This window comes from Seriola dumerili, unplaced genomic scaffold (genome assembly GCF_002260705.1).
Source record: "Seriola dumerili isolate Sdu_G_001 unplaced genomic scaffold, Sdu_1.0 BDQW01000550.1, whole genome shotgun sequence".
NCBI classification, from domain to species: Eukaryota; Metazoa; Chordata; class Actinopteri; order Carangiformes; family Carangidae; genus Seriola; species Seriola dumerili.
This window is the reverse complement of record NW_019174805.1, coordinates 2103157-2126598: the sequence shown is the minus strand read 5'-3', so window position 1 is coordinate 2126598 and position 23442 is coordinate 2103157. Positions and strand designations below refer to the sequence as shown.

The window sequence follows — 23442 nt, the reverse complement described above, 5'->3', positions numbered from 1 at the left end:
GAGTTCCTCTCGTTCAGTTCGTGTTGTGGCTTCGGTGCTCCGACGCCAAACAACTCTCTTTCTATTAAATCAGCAGCAGCAGCTGTGTAATCCATGTGTACAGGGATTTTCAGGAACATTACCACAGCTGAATTAAAAGTTTTAGTAATTAGTTTTAGCAATTACAAGTTGTGGCTGTGGCGTCCTTTAGGCCCAGTTCAAAACAAATGGCACAAAGTATTAATACTGATGTGTGTTTCTGTGTGTTTGCAGTACTGGACGGATTTCTACCTGCAGTGGAACATGTCAGACTATCCAGGTGTGAGCAACGTCAGGTTCCCCGACAGCCAGATCTGGAGGCCGGACATCCTCCTGTACAACAGGTAACGAGCTCCAGGATGCTCCGCCTCCTGCCTGAAAGGTCACTTAATTGAACTTGGATTTGCTTCGTTAAGATTCTTATTTTTAATGCTGTGTGAACGTTTGTGATGGCGGGGAATGGGAGGACCCTAACCTAACGAGCTCCTCCCAGAGAATTAATCACATCCACATCATATTGGGTCAGTTTCATCTTAAGACCTTTGCGATGACATGTTATGAAGCTTTTGAGTTTCTGTTGGACGGTCTGCCCGTGGTGTCGCAGCCAACTTCTCTGCTTCACCATGAAACAGGAAGTAACCCTTGAGTGACAATCAGCATTTGATTTACATGAAATTTGGATCTTTGATTTTCAGGAGCATAATTATTGCTGTTCACTGGACAAAACTCAGAACCAGAATCATTATTTGAAATCACTTGTTTTTGCTGTTGCACTGAATCTTCATCACTATGAAATTCAGTCTCTTCAGCTCTTGACTTCTAAACTGAGGAAACGATCAATAAAGTTTTCTTCTTTAAACGTTAAGCGTCAGAGAGAAGAAGGACAGGAATCAGTCCTGAGATCAGGTTGTCTCCAGATGGAATCAGGATGTTTCAGTTCCCTGAACGACAGGAAGACAACTCACTCCGTCACGGTTTATTTTCCTCCCTCAGTTCCGACTCAGTAAACAAGCTAATTCAGCTAATTCCCTCCTGTTATCGGCGCTAAAGATAGGTCCTCTCCCCGTCAGGATTAATACCTCGCTGTGAACACACACATCAGAGCCGCCGGCTGGGGGGGGGGGGCTCTCTGCTGGATGCTAAAAGGCGTTTCAGCTCATTAACGGAGCAGTTCAGAGGCAAAGTTTGGTCTTGGTGGGAAGAAGGCGGCGGGCTGTCAGAGGGAATATTGGCCTGTTGGGCTTTAATGAGACGGGGCCGATGAACGGACTCTGAGTTATTACTGGGCACCGGGTCAAAAACAAACTCATGTAGTTTCACTTCCACGGCAAACAAACTCTTCCAGTTTTACAAAGTGAAAGAAACAGTGACGCTCATGTTGCTAACTTGTTTTTTAACGTACTAGAAACTCTGATGTTCATATCTGCGGTGGAACTCGCCGCTGGGAACGCCACGTTGGGGGTTGGCGTGGTAACCTTTGACCTGGTGTACCAGGGGTGTGATGGAGGAAGAGGGAGTATTTGGTCTCATCCCTTTCTCGATGCAAAGACGTTTGACTCAGGCAGCTGCTTCCTGACGGTGGGAACCTGCTGTTGGGTATTTGGTCTCCTGCACGATAACTAGTTAGAAGAAGATCCAGATCCCCTGTGTGCGCTGGATTTCCTCCCGTATGACTGAGTACTGAAAACCTCCAGTGGAAGGTTTCACTTCAATTACACCGAGGTTGTTTTCACATCATCAAACCAAATATCCGACTGAAAAAACACATTTATAAATGTACAAACGTTCAGCAGCTGCAGCAGCAGGAATCTGCCCTTTAGAAAAAGCTGTGTTCAAATATTAAAAAGTTATTGTTTACTTGACCAGAAGTGTTGCAGGTGAACACTGCGGACTCAGAGAAACACAGATCTCACAATCGATTTCTACATTGTTCAGAAAATTTATTTCCGTTGTTGAATAATTGACCTTTTGAAACGGTGGGTTGTGATTGGGCAGCGATGATGTGTAGACAATCGTATCCTGTGTGTTCTCTCTGTGAGGCATGTTCCAGTTTTACACCTTGAAAGTGAAGAAATCTCCGTCTGCAGAGACACGAGGGACGACACGTTTAATCAGAGACGACGTTTCGTGACATTAAGGGGATTTTTGAAATGTGAGGACATTTGGAAAACTGAGGATACTTTAGGAAAGAGAAAACTTTAAATACTTAAGGGAGTGTGTGTGTGTGTGTGTGTGTGTGTGTGTGTGTGTGTGTGTGTGTGTGTGTGTGTGTCTGCAGCCGTGATGAAGCTGTGACGTCACACCTGTGTCTGTCTGTCTCCTCAGTGCTGACGAGAGGTTCGACGCCTCCTTCCACACCAACATCCTGGTCAACTCCACCGGCTACTGTCAGTACCTGCCACCAGGTAACTCACAGGCCCCTCCCACTGCGACACTGACTCCTCCCACCACTACACAGACCCCTCCCCCAATCTTTGCCACTCGGTCTGTTGCTCCGTCACTTGGTTCAATTTAAATAAATAACTTTTTATCAGAGAGTTATAATTATACAGAGAAGAAGACTCATCAGTTTTATCCATAAATTGTCACATCACCCACTAACGACCACAAACACACACACACACACACACACACACACACACACACACACACACACACACACACACACTGAGTGTCGGTTTAAGGAGGTCTGGGGGGGGTGTGGTGGGGTCATGTCATCATGGGGTCATGGGGTCAACAGGAGGGGGGCGGGAGGAGTTATGGTCCTGATTGACGACCTGAGACTCATGGTGACCTTCCACCAGGCTGCTGATGGAGAACAGACGGTTTAACCTCGAGAGTTGAATCTTATTTATTTATTTTTTATCCTTTTTTTCATTGTTTTATTTTAATTTTATTTGGAAACAAATAAAAATAGAGAGACGTCACGTGGGATCAGATCAAACCGACGTAAACACAGACAGAACATCAATTTACAGCCGAGAGACAACACGTCAGGAAGAGGAGGGAAACTCATCAGCTGATCAGAAATCAATTACCAATAAAAGTGGTAACAGCTCCATTACTACTGACAGCTAACATTGATTGGTGTGAGTTGGGGTGTTGTAGGGAGGGAGGGAGGGAGGGAGGGAGGTGGACTCAGGCTTCAGGCTTCAGCAGTGACACAGAAAATATGATTCAATAAAACTAAAAACAGTTTCTTCCAGTTACTTTGCTTGTCTGGTGTTTTTAAAGTGAAATGTTATTTTGTCTTTATGTATGTAAATGCACAGACAGTGAAGTATTGTTAATATTAGTGAATACTATAATAAAATAATAATTATTAAGGTGTTTCCCTCAGGAGTCGGTAGAGCCCAGACAAACACTGAGGTCCTCACAGGAAGTGAAGACTCACTGAACGGATGTTGCTGAAAACACGAAAACACTCCAAACGTAAAATATATTCAAAAATAGGGTTTGATTTTTTTATGTCTTAAAGGCATCGTGGTCACCGTGGTCACCGTGGTCACCATGGTCACCGTGGTCACCGTGGTGACGGAGCGAACGTTTCAAAAAGCTGCTGATCCCAGACCGAGAGCTCAAAACGACAAACAGACTCTCTGTGCCGACAGCGGCCTACCTACTTTTGTCGCCGTGGTTACTATAATAACCGTCACGGCTTGGTTTGGTTTTTAAGAAAAGATGGTGACTCAGGTTAAAATAAGTTCTTCCTCAGCATTAGACGATCCTTGTTGCCGTGGTAACAACACAAACAGCCGGTTTTACGTGGGAATCGAACTGTCTTTCATCTGCACTTCCTGTCTTCCCTCTTCATGGCGTTGTCGTAAACCCTGCGTCACATGACCAACTTCAGCCGCTCCTCGTCCTTTGACTTCATCTCCTCTTCCCCCCGTTTCCTCGGTGCTGCAGCTGCGTCTGGATTCGTCCTCGGGGATCATTAAACCTTCATGTTGTGAGGAGGAAGCAGGTGCTGGCTGGTCTGAGAACAGATTGGGTCGCGCAGCTGATCCACACAGAGTGAATGGAAACCTGGAGACCTCACTTCTTTTCTTGTTTACCTGTGCTCAAAAAAACGAACTTTTCTCGGCAGCGACTTCCTGTGACTCAGTGAACAGTTTGTCCTTGCAGCTCGTCCTCTGCTTGTTATTTTATTTCTCATTTCTGTGTTCTGTCTTCAAAGTCTTCTGCTTCCTGTCGACCCAAATCATCTTCCTCTCTGTTGCCTGCAATTTATTTTCTCTCTGCTTTAGAGGTTTTTTTTCCATGAATTCCTCCTGGTGTTTTTCTCTTTATTCTGTCCACATCTTATTATTTTTTGCATGTTTTACTTGTGTGGGTTTGATAATGATCTCCCGCTGACTCTCACAAACACAAACAGTATTTTCAGCCTCTCCTCCTGTTCTCACTGAGCTTGTTTTGTCCTGTCGTGCGTTCTCCCTCCAGTGCTAATCTTTTTTCTCGTCGTGTCTTTATCTCCCCCGCGCAGCCTGCGGTTCATTTCTCACTCTCTTTATTTCAGGAATATTTAAGAGCACCTGCTACATCGACGTGCGCTGGTTTCCCTTCGACGTGCAGCGCTGCGACCTCAAGTTCGGCTCGTGGACGTACGGCGGCTGGTCTCTGGACCTGCAGATGATCGAGGCCGACATCACCGGGTACATCGCCAACGGAGAGTGGGACCTCGTGGGTAAGAGCTCAGAGGAAACAGGAAGCCTGTGGCAGCTGTTTTTTAAAAACGCAAAGTGTGTGTCGTAGTTTCTGTGAATCAAATGAAACTAGAGTCACCTCCTCGTGGTCGTATCCCTCCGCCACTCAGCCTAGTTCCGGGTCACTTCCTGTTTATCCTGAGTCAGAGAGAATATGAACCACTGGTGTGATTTCTGTGTGAAGTCTTGAGTAATGGCTAAAAAGTGTCTTCTGAGGTTACACTGACCTTGACCTTTGACCTTTGACCACCAAAATTGAATCAGTTCGTCCTTGAGTCCGAGTGAATGTTTGTGAAAAATTTGAAGGGATTCCCTCGAAGAGTTGTGGAGATACTGCGTTCACAAGGCCAGAACTGCGTTTTGTGAGGTCACCCTGTCCTTGACCTTTGACCTTTAGCCACAAAATTCGACTCAGTCTGTCCTTGAGTCTAAGTGAACGTTTTTACCAAATTTGAAGAAATTCCCTCAAGGTGTTACGGAGATATTGCGATTACAAGGCCAAAAATGTGTTTAGTGAGGTCTCCACGCCCGTGACCTTTGACCCCTCAAAATCTAATCAGTTCATCCTTAAGTCCTTGCGAATGTTTGTGCTAAATTTAGAGAAGTTCCATCACGGCGTCACTGAGATATCATGTCCATGGGAAGGAGACGGACGTCTCTACGTGACGGACAACCTGAAAACAAAATGGCCGCTCTGACTGTCGCCGGCGCGGAGGAATGAAAATGTTTTGGTTCTTTAAGGAGTTTGAAACTGATTTCCGAAAGCCGAACTGAACTGAGACAGTCGGAGGAGGAGTATGGTTGAGATGAGATGAGTCTGAGTCAGGGACGAGTAAAAAAGAAGAGAGAGAGAAAGAGGAACAGGAAATTAAAACACACAACATCTGATTGATCAATAATCAACAGGACGCCTGATCGAACCCGTCAGGCAGCAGCAGGAATAAGGGAGGAAAGACTGGGAAGCTTCACTTCATGATCAGACCTCCGACTGTGTGAGCAGCAGGTTCCCGCCAAAACCAACAAGTTTTAATCAGTTATATCCAGGACTCCTCCCTCTCCCCCTCCCTCTCCCCCTCCCCCTCCCCCCGACAGCGACAGTGTGTAAATGTTAGAGCTTGAACACGGCGGCCTGCGGCTCCGCCGGGGGGGAGCAGAGGAGCCGGGGGTTTCACATCGGCGTCAATCTGCTGGTAATTAAAGCGTCCTGCTGCTGCAGAGAGCGGCGGGCCTGCGGGGCGAGCAGGCGGCTCAGTGATCCTGAAGGCCGCCGCCGCCGCCGCCGCCTGGAGGCCGCGTTCATACCGACAAATGCCAGATCGCGCAGCAGAGCGTGACCAGCGAGTGACATTTATTTTGTCAAACTTCAGCTCTGGTTTCTGTCGCTGCTCTGATTTCATCACGGAGCAGGCGCCGGGAGGCGGAGACCCGCGGCGTCCCGTTCCCGTGGAAACAAGCAAGGGTTAATGGAACAGGATCACATGACAAGCTCAGGACATTTACACGTCACTGTTTGTGTCTCGTGCGTCTTTTTACTCATTAAACAGAATTACAATCAAACTTACGTCATTCAGCGAATCCAGTAATTAAAGACAGATATTGTGTCTCTTCGTGTTGCAGTAAATCTCAGCTCCGTCTTTGTCTTTCTGTCGTTGTGTTTGGTGATTTATTCAGACGACGTTCGCAGTTATAAAAACCAGGATTTGACCAGAGGAGGTCCAGACGTGTACGAGGTTTACACCTGGTCCTGTTTGGTTTGAGTCGTGACCTTCAGCTTTGTTCCTGAGGAAACTAACAGATGTTCAGACAGACTCTTCTCTCCGACATTGACTGTGTATATTACTGTAGGTTTTTCTGTCAGTCTGTGGAAGCGTCAGTGTTACGGCTCAAAGCTGCAGCTGTTTAAATAAAACTGGCAGCAGGTGAAACGACACTTTCTCAACTCCATAATGGAACAAGTGTTAAGACGGAAATTTGAACATTGTGCCAACAGGTTGATTTCACAGGGAGACGTCGTCCTGGTTTGAACCAGAACTTAAACCTGGAGCTAAAACTGAACCAGCTGTTCGAGCTAAAAGCCCGAACAGTAAGTTTTACCTGTTTACAGCAGGTGTTAGCCGTATTCAGTGATGATCCTGGGCTCGTCGTGCTCCCTGTGGCGCCTCCTGAGGACCGTCTGCATCAGTTCATGCATCAACAGTCTTGTAGAAATATGTTGGCTGTGGTTGCTGTGTGTGTTTTCGAGACAGGTAGAAGAGGAAGGAATTGGCCCAGGTGTACCGCTGACCACCATGGAGGCAGGTGCAGGTGTGGAGGCCGCACAGTGAAGTGTCATGGCGGTTGTCTGCAGGTGTATGTGTGAAGGAAGGAAGACCTGAGCAGTTGGAGCTGCCGGTCTCGGAGCAGTTAGAGGACGGACGCTCTCCTCGCTCTCGGGGGAGCCGGAGCTCGTCGCTCTGAACCAGCTGCTGAAAGAAAGTATGAAATGAAAAGAGAGAAAACAGACAGAGAGAGCGAGAGAGCCCCCGACCCCCCCGCCCCCAGGAGACGGCGTTCAGCCAATGGGCCGTTCAGAGGGAACTTAATTGAAAATCTCAGCAGCATGTTTCCCCATTTACCCCCCGTGCCCCTCCCCCCTCCATCACCTGGCGGAGATTAAAACCGGTGTACTGAGCAATGTAGCGATGTAAAGGCAAATGAAAGGCAGCCAGGCGTGCTGCCCCCGACCACAGAGGGATAAAACGGGGGGGGGGGCTTATCTGCCGCGGCCTCCAGTAATTAATCAGTTAAAGAACCAGAAAGAGGCTGAAGAGGAAGTTAAGAGAAAACGGTCCGTTATATATTCAGCACACAGTGCACAGCACAGAACCTCTTTTAAAGTGCTGAACAACCCCACCTCCTACACACACACACACACACACACACACACACACACACACACTGCCTTAACACTTAACCCCCCTCCATCGTAAAACCACAAGGCAACATTTTTCATTTTGATTTTTGCTCAGATTAAACAAATAAGATGCATTTTGAATGTTATTTCAATTAAATTCAAGAAACTTTATTTGTCTCCAGGGGAAAAAGAAAAACATAAACATAAAAAGAACACAACCACAGCAAGACAAAGAGATCCTGTGTTATAATGAGAATAACATGAGAGAATGACATCACTAATCAGTGACTGACTTTATGAGAGATAATCCTGCTGCAATAACAGACTGTATGAGATATATGAGCATAGATAAATAGCTGTGTGTGTGTGTGTGTGTGTGTGTGTGTGTGTGTGTGTAGCATCATTAAGCTTCAGAGGAACTGGTTTGTGTTTTTTGTTTCGTTTTTTACCTTTAGACAGAGCCATGCTAGCTGTTTCCCTCTGTTTCCAGTCTTTATGCTAAGCTAAGCTAACGGTCTCCTGGCTGCAGGACCTGATTCTGTACTGTCGGCAGAAACAGGACAGCAGCACAACCAGAGTGTGATGGCTAAACGTGAAAAATACACTTGTACTATTACATTTAACAACGTTAATGACTTAAAAAATAAATAAAGAGCAGTAAAACACAATTTAATTTTCACTTTCTGCCTCCTGAAAGACGCCACCCACCCACCAGCCTAAAACTTACTCCCTTAAAACACATGTGAAATTCAATATTTCAATATCAATATTCAATATGTCCCCACCTCATGTAGCCTGAAGGCTTCACCTGTGAAATGTCTGAAAATCACATTAAAAACACGATTCTTTCTTCGGGGTATTTTTAGTCTTAATCCTGGTAAAACTCAGAAACGTCTTCTCCTCATGAAGGATGAAGGATGTCAGAAGATTGTAGTTGCCACAGCTGGGACTTTAACTCTTGTTAATGCTTTTTAAAAAAATATAGTTTTATTGTAAACTCTTCCACTGTGATATAACGGAGGTCAAAGGTCAACATGCAGACAGTGGCGTGATGACAGGTGACAGTGTCGTGAGGGTCAGGCCTGTTTGTTGTGGTTGTGTGTGTTTATTTGAATCCATCATGTTTCGATCTTTTGTTATTAATTCATCTCTGGCAGATACAACAGCTGATTATTGCAGTAATTAAACCTGAGCAGGTCTCATCACTGTCGGCCGGCGGCGTCTCGCCTCCCGCAGCAGCAGCGATGATGATGATGATGATGATGATGATGATGACGGAGGATCTGGTTTGGTGTGAAGTATTTAAATCTTATGTTTCTGAGTCGGTGACTCATCACCAGCGCTTCCAGTGTCGTATATCATCAGTTTCTATAAACCAGTTCTCTGCTCTGTATCTACGTCCTGGTCGCAGCGGCTGAACGTCTCGTCTGTCTTTAACACTGAACTCAGTTTCATCTTGATTAACAAGTTTCTGCTTCACTCCTGCAGGTTTTTTACTTTCGCTTTCGTCAGATAGAAAAACTCTCCGACTGCTGCGTTGAAGAAAAGTCAACATCAGTCGGGCTCTCTGATCTCTGCACGGCTTCTAATCTGATACTGAATCGACGTTAAACTCTTCTTACTGCTTCACAAATCACTGAATACTTTAAAACGCAGCTCTGATCTTCTCTGGGTTTCGAGCTCACCAGGGGCCGGTTCCTCCAAGATGCTTGAGACTGGTCTGTAGTGTTGGTCCGGGCTTCATTTAGCTCACAGATCAGTCTGATGCAAGTAAGAAAAAAATATAGCTGACTCATTTTAAGACAAACTAGAGTCACCTCCTCGTGGTCGTATCCCTCCGCCACTCAAACTAGTTCCAGGTCACATCCCTGTTTATCCAGTCAGAGAAAATATGAACCATCAGTGTGAAATTTTGTCATAAGTGCTGTGAAGTCAAACTGACCTTTGACCTTTGACCCCCCAAAATCTAATCAGTTCCTTCTTGAATCCAAGTGAAATGTTTGTGCAAAATTTGAAGAAGTTCCCTTGAGGAGTTCTGGATATATTGCGTTCACAAGGCCGAAATCATGTTATGTGAGGTCACCGTGACTTTGGCCTTTGACCTTTGACCACCAAAATCTTATAAGTTCATCCTTAAGTTCAAGTGAATGTTTGTGGGACATTTGAAGAGGTTTCATCAAGGCGTTACAGAGATATCGCGTCCACAAGGACAGACTTTTATTTTCTCGTTTATTTTGCTCAACAGCTGAAACTCAGCTATGTGTTGTTGTTGTTGTTGTTGTTGTTGTTGTTGTTGTTGTTGTTGTTATCGTTGTTGTGTCGTGTGCAGAGGTCCCCGGGCGGAGGAACGAGCGTTTCTACGACTGCTGTAAGGAGCCGTACCCCGACGTGACCTTCACCGTGGTGATGAGGAGGAGGACGCTTTACTACGGACTCAACCTCCTCATCCCCTGCGTCCTCATCTCCACCCTCGCTCTGCTCGTCTTCCTGCTGCCCGCCGACTCCGGAGAGAAGATCTCCCTGGGTTAGTGCAACATATTTAAAACCTCAGTTTTCATCCAAAATAAAAGCATCAGTTTTTCTTTGCCAGTGGTTGTGACCCTTCAAAATAAAACCAAGTCATCCTGTTCCGACTGTCGGAGAGGAAAGAGTGACTTTTACAGACTCAGGTTTTTAGTCTCTGAAGACGTCAAACTGTATTTCTCAAAAAAAGAAAGATAACACACACGTCTTAGAAAATAAGATTCATTTAAAACATTCTCCCTCCTGACTTTTCTAATTATTGGATAGTCCAACTTTATTGTGACGCTTTAAAGCTCCATATTTTCTTCTTCTTCTGTGTTTTATTTGAAGTGTTGATCCATCAGAAGATATAAAAACCATCTCAGTGTAGTTTTACATCTCCTCTCTCAGGCTTCTCTCTGGAGCTCTAGTAACAACAGGTCGGTGAGCCAATCAGAAGAGAGGAGGCTCTGAGCCTCTCTTCTGATTGGCTGACTGTTTTCTGAGTGATCCAATAAAAATATAGCAGATTTCAGGTAAAAACACTCAGAGAAACCAAATCCTGCAAGGTTTGGATGGTGGGTCCAGGTGGGCGGGGCTTGGTGACTGCTTTGTTGTGACATCACAAAGTTCCAGAAGTCCTGACGGCTGGTTTTAAGGCTCAGTTTCTTCTTCTTCTTTTTCTTCTTTCTCTCTTTACTTCTCTCTGAGCTTCCTCTGTCATTCTTCATACGACTAGTTGTGTCTCTTCATGAGAACAACTGTTCCCTCCAGTTTAAACCACATCACTCCTCTGTGACCGCCGGCTCTAACCCCCGTCCTCCGGTCAGCCTTTAAGATCTGATGTTGTCAGACATCACATCACACACTCGACTTCTTCTCTAGCACAAGAGAGAAAGCAGGAAATGACAAATGATGAACAATCAAAGCTGATTTATGATAAACTCCAAAATAAAAGCTGTTAAAATCCTGCTACTAAAAAATGATGGCCTTCAAGTGTCTTAATGTACAGCTCCAGTCTTCCACAGTAAAACGTCTTTAAAAGTGTCGCATTTAAATCGTCACATGTGGAATAAAACATATTGACTTCATCCAGAATAACCCGTCCACACAGTGTTTGTGTCCTGCAGCAGCTGAGTCCTCAGATGACCGATGTCTCCGAGTCGATTCCCATCTGCCATAAAACATCCTGAAACAGGAAGTTAAAGCTGCCGAGAGGCCTCCTGCTGCTGAGACCAGACGCTGCGTCTTTCACTGGAATTTTAATTTATACTCTCCATCAAACCTGGATGTCTGCAGGAGCCATCACTCACCTCCCACCCCCCAACACCCCTCATTGCACCCCCCCACCCATCCAGCGTCAGACTGTTGGTGAGCCAGCAAACACAAATCAGAAATCACTGATTAATTCTCTAGTTTTCTGACTCGTATTAATTGTGATTTCTCACCACTCGTGTGTATTTCTAGTTAGTTATTATTATATATATATTATTATTATAGTTACATGACACAATAAGCAAAATGTCCTTCATGTTAATAGACAGTGATGAGACTAAATAAGATGCACAGCCGATCTATAAACCAGTTTTATGACACACTCAGAGAGATGATGCTCAATTAACTTTCCTTTGTGTGTGTGTGTGTTTCTGTTAATGAGCTTTTCTTTTTGCTTTTGTTGCTTTATTGATCCAGTTTCCTTTTATGAGGAGGAGGCAAAGACGTGGCGTGTAAATCCCCGACCTTTGACCTCTGTACCTCCCCTCTCACAGACGGTCGTAACGATGGTCGTCACAGAATTACATTTGATGGTGCCTCTTGAGCTCGCTCTCCTGAATCAGAGTTTAAAACAGTTGAAACTGTTAGCCTAGCGCTAGCAGCTGCTGAGGAGAGCAGGTCACTTCAGGTCACTTCAGGTCACTTCAGGATGAGTGAACAGTCGTGACCCAGGATCATCAGTTCAGTGGTTTGGGTTTTATTTGTTCTCCAATTTCTGGCAACATGCAGGTGGATCAGTGGGGGGTCTGAGGACCCACCAGGACCTCCAGGTGACCCCCACCATGAGATAAAATAAGACAAGCTAAAATAAGCTAAGCTAAGATTTTCCTTTATTAGGGAACTTTGCTGTATTACAGCAGCTAGTGGACAGTGCAAGAAAGAAAACAGCAAAATGACAATGTCATATACTTGAAAAAAAGATAGATAATATAATAATATAATATGTCTTATAAATATTTAAACAACAACAAAAAATGCAGCAGATAAGTGATAAGAGGGATTCTGTGCAGGTGTGACCTCCACTGCCCGTTCAATTTAATCAAATCTGATCATTAAATAAATTATTTTATCATTGTCAGATTCAGATTTCAGAAGTCGAAGTGTTTCGACTTAAAACAATATAAAATTGTAAAAATAAAATAATGTTCAAATTGTTCTAAAGACACACAGTTAACATTAGTATTAGTACACATCTCTTATTCAGTTCCAAATCTGAGGAAATAGAAAAGTCACACGCAGCTGAAATTCATCTTTTTGAAAATATTATTCTCAAGAAATCATTAATAACCCACTGATGTTTTTTCCACATGATTCACAGCTTCCACTCAGTTACAGTTCAGTCCCTCTCAACCTGCAGAGCTGCTCAGCTGCTGGACTGGACCAGAGAAATGAAAAGTGTGTGTCCCGGTCACAGTTCAGCTCCTCTCCTGATTGGCTGCTGACAGCCGAAGACTCAGTCCTGCTGGATGCCAGCAGAGGCAGCGGTGCCGGGGTCTGGGTCAGGTGTATACTGAACAAAAATATGAATGCACACTTACTCACTTACACACAATTACTCTGATTTTTCATGAGTTGTAAAAAGATCTAAGACTTTTTTTCTACACAGAGAGCTTATGTCTCTTAAATATTGTTCACAGATACGTTTAAATGAGCGTTAGTGAGCAAGATAATCCCTCCAAACATGCAAAACATAACTCCAACAGGACCAGGAAGTCACACACCACACCCAGACAAAAAGCTCAGCCTTTAAACTAGTTCAGATTTGACCATAACTCATGACTATGGGATGTTAGACTGAAGTTAAAGCTCCTCCAGTGTAAAGGTCTGTGTCCATGTGTAGTGTGATTATAGATCAGCTCTAGCTTCTATATTAATACTGTGAAAGTATCAAAGCCTCAGTCCACAGAGAAATGCACACAGCCTGTATTCAGAAACTGAGCCTTAAAACCAGCCGTCAGGACTTCTGGAACTTTGTGATGTCACAACAAAGCAGTCACCAAGCCCCGCCCACCTGGACCCACCATCCAAACCTTGCAGGATTTGGTTTCTCTGAGTGTTTTTACCTGAAATCTGCTATATTTTTATTGGATCACTCAGAAAACAGTCAGCCAATCAGAAGAGAGGCTCAGAGCCTCCTCTCTTCTGATTGGCTCACCGACCTGTTGTTACTAGAGCTGCAGAGAGAAGCCTGAGAGAGGAGATGTAAAACTACACTGAGATGGTTTTTATATCTTCTGATGGATCAACACTTCAAATAAAACACAGAAGAAGAAGAAAATATGGAGCTGGAGCTTTAAATCACATTTCTAAGCCGGTGAGTGATACTTATCATAATCTGAACTGTTGCTGGTGCTTATTAAATCTCCTCCTCTATAACTTCCACAGTGTTTGGCAACAGACACAAAACAGTTTCACATCATTACGTTCAATCTAGGGAATTCAGCATTTTTCTTTTATCTCATATCTTCCTCTCTGTCGATCCGTCCTCCGAGCTCAGCAGCTCTTAGAGAACATCCAGCTCCTCCAGCTGCTGCCGCCGTCTCCAGTCAAATCAGTGTGGTGTGAAACTGCCCCAGTTAAACTGCAGTCATACTGATTTTCAAACAGCCTTCAGGTGTGGATCGTACATTCAACTCTCTCCCTCTCTCTCTGTGTGCAGGCATCACGGTGCTGCTCTCTCTGACCGTCTTCATGCTGCTGGTCGCTGAGATCATGCCGGCGACGTCCGACTCTGTCCCTCTGATAGGTGAGACCTTCAATTACTGTTTTATCACTTCATCACACGTCTCGTCTTTTATCCCTTCATCGCCTGAGTTATCTCTCTTCCCCCGTCGCCGTCACGTTAACTCATCAGGATGGATCTCTCCCGGGGTTTTCACCGACCTTGGATTCATTTAAAGGAGAAATCTAAATCACTGTTTTCCTCGTTTCTACGTGTGTGTTGTGAACAGCAACAAGAGCCTGTGAACTCTGACCTTTGTGTTTCAGCTCAGTACTTTGCAACCACCATGGTGATCGTGGGTCTGTCGGTCATCGCCACAGTTCTGGTTCTGCAGTATCATCACCACGACCCCGATGGAGGACACATGCCACAATGGGTCAGTCTTCCTCCTCCTCCTCCTCCTCCTCCTCCTTTTCTTCCTCCTCTTCCTCCTCCTCCTCCTCCTCCTCCTTTTCTTCCTCCTCTTCCTCCTCTGTCAGGATGTGCTGGTTCCTCTGGGGAGACCACCATGTCTCTGTCATCCGCTTCAATCAGCCTCAGTTTCCTTAACGAGCCGAGCGGCCGTTAATGAGCTGGGTTTATTTTACAGCATCTTGAAAAGTGTTTTTACACATCTAGTTGTTGTCAGTCACACACACACTTAGCTCTGCTCTGCTATGGTCTCTCTCTCTGTCACACACACACACACACACACACACACACACACACACACACACACACACACTCACTCCGCTGGGAATCTGAACAAGAGAAATTCCATTAAGGTGGATTTTGCCTTGAAGGTCAGAGCTCTTACCTCTGTGTGTGTGTGTGTGTGTGTGTGTGTGTTGAAGTGACTGCCCTGCCCTGACATGTGTTATGAATGTGAATGCTCCTGCTGAGGACGAGGAGAGAGAAGAGAGTTTAAACATCAGTCCGTCTGAACCCAGAGTCGTTCTGTTCGGACTGATACGACTTTCAACCATCAGAGACAGAACAAGAACCAGAATCACTCCCCCCTACCCCCCCCCCCCTCCTCTGTTCACTCCCACCTCTCATTCATCCTGACACTTCAGAGATTGAACCACCGACGTCTCGGAGTAGAAGTCGCCTCTTTAACCTTCGAGCCGCCGCTGCTCAGTGGAGTCTGACGCCACCGAGTAAAAGAAACATAAAGGAAATCTGTATGAACATGATCACAACATGTAATAAACTTTTTACACAAGACATGCAGCTCAAACAATACGATAAGAAATCAAATGGTACAATAAAATAAGGGCCAATTGAAGAACAATGACAATAGAAGATAGAAAGACAGTCAATGATAAAATATGTAAATGAAAATAAAACATAAACCAGTAAGAATAATCAAATATGAGAGGATTAATTAAAAGCCAAGTTAAATAAATGTTCTATAACATCATTAGAATCACAGTAAAATATGTTAAAAGTGAAGAAATGTAATGTGGAGTTCTGTGCAGTGGAAAGGATTTCTCTCAGCCTGTTTCATCACAGCAGCTGCTGCAGTTCAGTGAGTACCTGAGCTCTGGCTGCCTCGGGGTCTCTGCAGGTCTCAGTCTCCGGCAGAGAAACATCATCCACTGAGGGCGATAATAATCTGTCTTGTTATGTGTCCAAGACTCTGCACACGGTAGATGTAAATCCACACATGTAGATTTGCTTTAGAAAGATGTTTTAGAATCAAACTTCATGTCAAACATTTCCTCTTTATTTCCATAGTGACACATCACATCGTTATTTCGTCTAATTGATCCACTGACACTGAAAGTCTGTGGTGACATTTTCGTGAATAGAAGTTTCCTGCACACGGAGCAGAACAGGCCTGAGAGAAGAGAGAGGATGATGCTGATGATCAGATCTCACACATGCAGCTTCTCATGAACAAGAACGACCAGTTTGTACTGGTTACATCCCAGCATGCAACGCACCTGACTGTGACTTCAGAACGACCTGATGTTAGAGTTTGGTTTGAAATGAAAGTCCGGTTGACGTCAAAACCAAAGAAGAGAGGAGGCTCTGAGCCTCTCTCCTGATTGGCTGACTGTTTTCTGAGTGATCCAATAAAAATAAAGCAGATTTCAGGTAAAAACACTCAGAGAAACCAAATCCTGCAAGGTTTGGATGGTGGGTCCAGGTGGGCGGGGCTTGGTGACTGCTTTGTTGTGACATCACAAAGTTCCAGAAGTCCTGACGGCTGGTTTTAAGGCTCAGTTTCTGAATACAGGCTGTGTGCATTTCTCTGTGGACTGAGGCTTTGATACTTTCACAGTATTAATATAGAAGCTAGAGCTGATCTATAATCACACTACACATGGACACAGACCTTTACACTGGAGGAGCTTTAACTTCAGTCTATCGTCCCAGTGTTATGAGTATAGGGTCAGATCTTTGTTTGGTCGTGGTGTGTGACTTCCTGGTTCTGTTGGAGTCATTTTTGCATGTTTAAAGGGATTATCTCGCTCACTAACACAGATTCAAACACTTTCAGCCTGAGTTAAATCATAATTATTTAGACTGTATTTCCCTCAGCTGAAGATCCTGTTCGGCTGTTTGAGTTCAGGCAACAGTCAACACTCCGGACTCTGTAGAAAATGTTTTCTATTTCACAGATTGAAGGCTTGCTGTGGTTCTGGTATAAACAGAGTTCAGATAGCATGCAGCTGTGTTAGTATGCAGACACACACACTACAGAGACTCTGCAGCTGAGACTGGAGACAAGGGATGTTCAGTATGTTGCATTATTTCTGTCAGGACATCTTGTTCTGTTCAGACTCAGTCACCAGCTCGCATCGCTCCGGATAAATCTCAAATTACAACATTTTAGTTTCCAGAATAACTTTTTTTCTCCCAGAGTTACTGAGTGAAGAGGAGGCGTGAGGGGAAGCAGCTTCACTGATGAAGATAATTACAGTAATTCTTCACTGTGGGACAGAGAGCGAGGAGTCAGTGTCCGTGGAAAGGAAAGGAAAGGAAATTCACAAACACACGAAAAAGTAAAGGCAGTTTAAGTAAAACATAAACAAAGGAAGGGTAAAGAAAGAAGAGGAAAGACAGGAAAGGAAAAGAAAAGTAATCAAGGAAAAGAAATTAATTACAAAAAAAAAACAAAGGACAGGAGATTAAAGAGAAAAAAAACTGAAAGGATGAGAAAACAAAGGAAATGAATGGAAATACAAGAAAAAGAAAAGAAGTAATCCAGGGAAAGGAAAGAAATGGGAGAGCAAGCAAAATTTAATTACACAAAAAACTAAGAAAATGTGATTTAAGAGAAAGAAAAGGGAAAGAAAAAGAAGTAATCCAAGGAAATGAGGAGAAAAGGAAGCAAAGGAAAGGAAGTAATCCAAGGAAATGAAGAGAAAAGGAAGCAAAGGAAAGGAAAGGAACTGAGAGGACACAATACGGTACAATAAAAAGCAAATAATGGAAAAGAAATTAAAATAAATTTAATTACACGCAAATCAAAAGATAATAAACAGGTACGCTCTGAAGGAAAGGAAAAGAGAGAATAATGAACAGGGACGTGATGGAAGGTGACTGTTGTCCACATGAGTCGCAGTGACCAGGATGAAGTGTTGGACGTCTGACTGATGTTCACACAGTCAGAGACTCTGACAGTTAAATATTTAATGAGCCGAGTGTGAAGATTTCAGCTGGGAGCTCAGCAGCCACACATCCACTTTATTCATGCTCTATTTTCATCTGCCTGCTCCCACTGCACACACACACACACACACACACACACACACACACACACACACACACACACACACACACACACACACACATTAATTCACAGCTCTCTCATGCACAGTTTTTCTGCATAAACACGTTTCTGCATAGATGAATTTTGATCGACGTGTTTTTATGTAAATATTTTTGACTTGCACTTTGTAAAGTCAACTTCCTGACAACTCCACTATAGATCTTCCTCCTCGTCCTCCTCCTCTTCAGCCACCAGGTCTGCAGCCTTTTTTCTTATTTCTTTCATTTAAATATTTGTTCTTTTGTCTTTTTCTATTCAATTCACTATCACAGCATCCATTATGTATGTTCTGTCCTCTGACGTCCGCTAAATAAAAGTTTGACTTTAAAAGCAAAAGTGAGTTACTTCATAAAACCGTGTACAGACAACATCTCTACATGTTTAAACCGGGAGATGTCACAGTTTATCTCTGCTAAATAAAAAAAGACACGCCGTAACCTCCATATATTTAATGTGAAATAACGTCTGTCAAACTTGACCACTAGGAGTCGCCAAAGTCATAAATGTTCATATCCTTCACACAGGGGCTTTAACATTTAGGTGTCTACTCTGTGTCGTGACTAATTCCTACGTTTTTAGCTTTGCTAGCAGCATCAGTCTTATCTCCTGATGGAGGCCTAACAGCTGTTAAAACACAGATGTCTACGGTTATCCTTTTAATTATAAAGTAGGTCCAGTTTATTCCATCACTCAGATTACATAACATAAAACTATTTAAAACTTTAAGCTCTTCTATGATGTAATAACATTTCACCAGCCCACGATCTTTAGGCCTCAACAAGTTGTTCATTTGGTTTCAAAATGGAGCAAAATTTTCAGTCGTAACTTTTCAAAAGTAAAAAGTAAATTCTTTTTGTATATGACTTGATTCATTTTACAGTCAGAAGAAATAAAGAGAGTTGTAACAAATTTCTTCCATCCATCTTTTTATCATTTTAAATTTTGGAATTTTTTTATTTTTAAATATGTAATATCTGAGGGTTTTTTAAAATCAGAACAAATCAGAAATTTCCCATAGTAATGAAATCACTCTTTAATATTTAAATTTTAATCATTTTTTTCCAGAAGATCTATTTAATGAGGCAGGTGTGTCGGAGCAGGATTAATGACTTAGCACACTGTCTGACTTTTAAAAAAATTTAAAAAAGATACCAAAAATTTGTTTTCCATAATTGTAAAATATTTATTGACCTCTGTTCCCCTTCGTTGTCTTTTTCCTCTTCTTCAGACTCGTGTCATTTTGTTGAACTGGTGCGCCTGGTTCCTGAGGATGCGGCGTCCCGGTGAGGCGAAGGTCCGTCTGGCGTGTCACAACGCCACCAAGCATCGGCGCGGCAGCCTGTCCAGCCTGGAGCTAGGCGTCAGCCAGGGGTCGCTGCGACATCACCCGCAGGTAACCAACGGCAACCTCCTTTACGTCGGCTTCCGAGGCATGGAGGGGCTGCACTACGCCTCGCCCACCGAGCCTGAACTCCTCTGTTCGCGACTGGTGGGAGGTGGCGCCGGTGGGGAGGAGGATGCCCTGAGAGCAGGGGGCGGGGCCGGAGGAAGAGGGGGAGGAGCAGCAGTGGGAGGCTCGACGGTGGAGGCAGAGCTGAACCAGATCCTGGAGGAGGTGAGGTACATCGCCAGGCGTTTCCGCGGGCAGGACGAGGAGGAGACTGTCTGCAGCGAGTGGAAGTTTGCTGCGGCGGTGATTGACCGGCTGTGTCTGGTGGCGTTCTCGCTCTTCACCATCCTCTGCACCATCGGCATCCTCATGTCGGCTCCCAACTTCGTGGAGGCCATTTCCAAAGACTTCTTCAGCTGAGGAGGAGAGAAGGAGGCAAGGTGGAAAAATGGTCTGTTGACTCCAGAAAAATCTCCTGTAACTGCTGACTGTACATATGTAGAATGAACGTTGTTAAGTGTTTTCATTTCAAGGCAGCTGCATTAATGTGAGAAACTGTTATCTCTGTCTCTTGGGAGAAAATATCAGGCTTAAAGCTCCGAATTTTCCTCTTCTTCTGTGTTTTATTTTGAAGTGTTGATCCATAAGAAGATATATTTGTGGTTTTAAGAACCAAAAACCATCTCAGTGTAGTTTTACATCTCCTCTCTCAGGCTTCTCTCTGGAGCTCTAGTAACAACAGGTCGGTGAGCCAATCAGAAGAGAGGAGGCTCTGATCCTCTCTTCTGATTGGCTGACTGTTTTCTGAGTGATCCAATAAAAATATAGCAGATTTCAGGTAAAAACACTCAGAGAAACCAAATCCTGCAAGGTTTGGATGGTGGGTCCAGGTGGGCGGGGCTTGGTGACTGCTTTGTTGTGACATCACAAAGTTCCAGAAGTCCTGACGGCTGGTTTTAAGGCTCAGTTTCTGAATACAGGCTGTGTGCATTTCTCTGTGGACTGAGGCTTTGATACTTTCACAGTATTAATATAGAAGCTAGAGCTGATCTATAATCACACTACACATGGACACAGACCTTTACACTGGAGGAGCTTTAATAGTAAATCCATACAGGAGTCTACTCATTCATTCCCACATGAAAATTTTAAAAGAGATTTTTTTTATCACGAGTAGAAATCATCAAATATCAATCAACAAAATGTTGGAGGTATTTGTCTGATGAAAACTTTATTTTATGTGTAAATTATAAATCATGATTCCTCAGCTCCAACATCATTCAGACTAGTTGTAAAAACACTTTATAATTACTTCTGTGGTGTTCATCATGCTCAGATGTCTTTTAACCGTTTTAATTGACAGCTAGCAGCAAGTAGTGAAGTGGGTAGAAATTATCAGCAAAAAAAATAAAATGACCTAAAGTAAGAGTTTATCCACACATCAGCCGACTCTCTATGGTAGAGAAAATAGAAATATGTATTAAACACTTTCTTGAATAACAAAATATTTTTACACCTTTGAGTGTGACAAGATATTTTCCACCAGTTATATTACAGTTCTGTAATTCCTGATCTTTTTAGCCAGTTTCAATGTGACAAGACTGAGATACGTCCGATTTTGTTAAATGTTTAAATGTAAATGTGTAAAAGCCTCTGTCACGAAGATGAACTAAAAACTTGTAACTGTGTGTATCCCTGCTGACGGTGTGAAGTCTGACCAGGTTGTGATTTCAGAGTGACTGCGGCTCATCAGCTGTCCAAGTGTCTGTTGAGGTGAAACAGTCAGTCAGGCAGTTAACACGTTCAGTCACAGCCCGCTCTCTCTTCACTCTGCTCTTTGTAAATAAATGTATTTTTCTTATACACCAGGCTCTGATGTGGATCCTTCCAGCCATTTCAGTTTGAATTAGAAAATGTCCAACTTTTATGCTCTACAGATTCACCAGTCTCCTCTCCACACTTTTTTTTACCATCTGCGTCCATATCCCTGACAGCACTGACTAGATTTTCACAAAATGTACTGTTCTGTATTTGGATTTAAAAAAATGTAATCTGTAGCAGAGTAAGTATTTAGACGTTTTAAATAACCAAAAGTTGTTCATATAATTTTTTGGGACCTCACTCACATTGCAGGTGTGTCACACTGTGACTGTTGGTGGAAAGACTGTGGAGGAGTGGAGGGAAGAGATGAAGAGAAGACAGGACAACGTTTTCTATCTTCATTTATAACTTTTAATTGACATTTATTATATTTGATTTGTTGCATTTGGAGTGGTGTTTGTGTCACCTGATGTCTCATGATGATGTCAGTCCAGTGTTCCCTCTCTTTTAGCTCTGTGTTTGGTCTCCACCAGCTCCTGAGGGAAATCTGTGTCTTTAGCTTCTTATTGCTCCACTCTGTTCAGCAGCTGCTCTCAGACCGTGTCTCTGCTGTTTGCTGCTGAGAGGTCGTGGACAGTGGCTACGGCTGAAGAAGTCTATATATTCAAAGATGACAGACGGTAACTGAATCATTATTTTATTGCACAGTTTTTTTCTTTTAATTATATTTTTAGATTGCATTCACCATGGCCTTAAAAAGGTCATAAAAACTCTTCAACACCAAGATAGAAAGTTAAAATGAGCGCAGTGGAAAGACTTGACAGTGACTGTTTCCCTGGTAAAAATGTTGTAAATAGTTTCCATTGGGCACAATGCTGTTAGTGTGTGTAAGAATTCATTTGTAATGTGTGCTTTTTTTATTCTTGCGGCTCACATCATGTGCTGTGGCGCAGTGGACGGATGGGCATCGGTTGAGAAAACTAAGGTCATCACATGACTCACTGTCACAGGGGGAGGAGCCCTGGAGAGAGATCATCAGTTTCACCTGAACCTCAAGTTCTATTAGTTAGTTTATGATAAGTTTATTGCGCTACAGTGACAGTGGTATTACAAGATGAGACGGACGGTTCAGGACATCTAGCACCAGTTACACAGTGAACCTTTCTAAGACAGTCTGCAGTCACTTACCTCTGCCCCATTGACCCCATCACCGTTCTGTCCAAAGAAATGCATTTTATTAAGCGTTGCTGTATATTGGGTAAACTTGAAATAAAGGGCTGATTTGTTTTAGCATTTGTGTCCTTGAGTTTTAGTTTTAATTCATATATATGTATTAGGTGAACCTGGATGAAACGAATGCAGTGTAATGGAACAGGCCTGCAGTAAATCCTCCTTCATGAGGATTATAATGTTCAGTATTTACTGAATCTGTTTGAGAAGTGTTGTTTTATTTTAATGGTCATTGTGGAGGCTGTGATTGTTGTTGTGGTAATGTTTAAGTTGCAGATCAACTTCTGTAAGTGCATGTACGTGTGTGTGTGTGTGTGTGTGTGTGTGTGTGTGTGTATATACATGTCTTGCTGTGGTTGTGGGGACAAATCTGGGTTTGAAACCATCAGTGTGAGGTTATTGTGTTCAGTCGTCACAGCTTCTAAAGGCTTTCTGAGGGACAGCTGCAGTGACTGAGGTCAGTGTCAGGATGAGTCTCTACGACATGAATGAAGCTGAAAGTCACGTCCTTTGTGCAGATTGAAACGAGGAGTGAAGTTCACGCACCAAGCAGCAGCAACATTCAAAAGTTCTCCAGGAGTTTTCTTGTGTTTATTATTCTCTGTCCTCAGTGTTCACAGATTCACTTTCTTGCCTTTTACTTCATTTCTACTGTTGTTGATGGATGACAGTAACAACATGTGAAGAGCAGAACCTGTTCACAAGTCAAGTTGTTTCCCACATGCCCACACCACGAGAAGTATCAAAGTTCTCGTGGGAATAGTTGTTTTCCCGCCCCCCTGTTATGTATCAACTCTGCACCTGCAGGTGTGGGGATGTTAGGTCACACACACACACACAGACAAGTTTTACACAGCTAAAACAGCTTGGGGTCAAATTGACCCCAGAGGAACACCGATGCGTGCAATATGTGTTCAGCACATTGAAAAAATATCATCATTTTATGCTTAATCAGTCGTCCCCATCAAATTAGGAAAAGTCATGAAATATGAAGCAAAAAAAAAAAGCCAACTATTATTTTTTGAATGATAAACATTGAATGGGGTCAGATTGACCCCAAGGATAATAGGAGGGTTAAAGCAACATAGAAAGTCTTTGATTAATTACAGATTCAGGAGAAAC

At 43.5% G+C, this 23442-nt stretch overlaps 1 protein-coding gene across 1 annotated transcript in view; it reads left to right on the top strand.

Annotated features, from left to right (window-relative positions):
- The window catches only part of LOC111236019 (neuronal acetylcholine receptor subunit alpha-7-like), a 42411-nt gene extending 22516 nt beyond the window's left edge, over window positions 1-19895 (top strand). The window contains exons 4-11 of the mRNA XM_022764604.1: window positions 253-362; window positions 2344-2423; window positions 4538-4705; window positions 9947-10141; window positions 14054-14140; window positions 14383-14492; window positions 19108-19398; window positions 19468-19895. Coding sequence (XP_022620325.1) covers window positions 253-362; window positions 2344-2423; window positions 4538-4705; window positions 9947-10141; window positions 14054-14140; window positions 14383-14492; window positions 19108-19398; window positions 19468-19689 — 1263 coding nt within the window. The 3' untranslated portion in view covers window positions 19690-19895. The remainder of the gene's footprint in view (window positions 1-252; window positions 363-2343; window positions 2424-4537; window positions 4706-9946; window positions 10142-14053; window positions 14141-14382; window positions 14493-19107; window positions 19399-19467) is intronic.
- Window positions 19896-23442: the final 3547 nt, after the last annotated feature.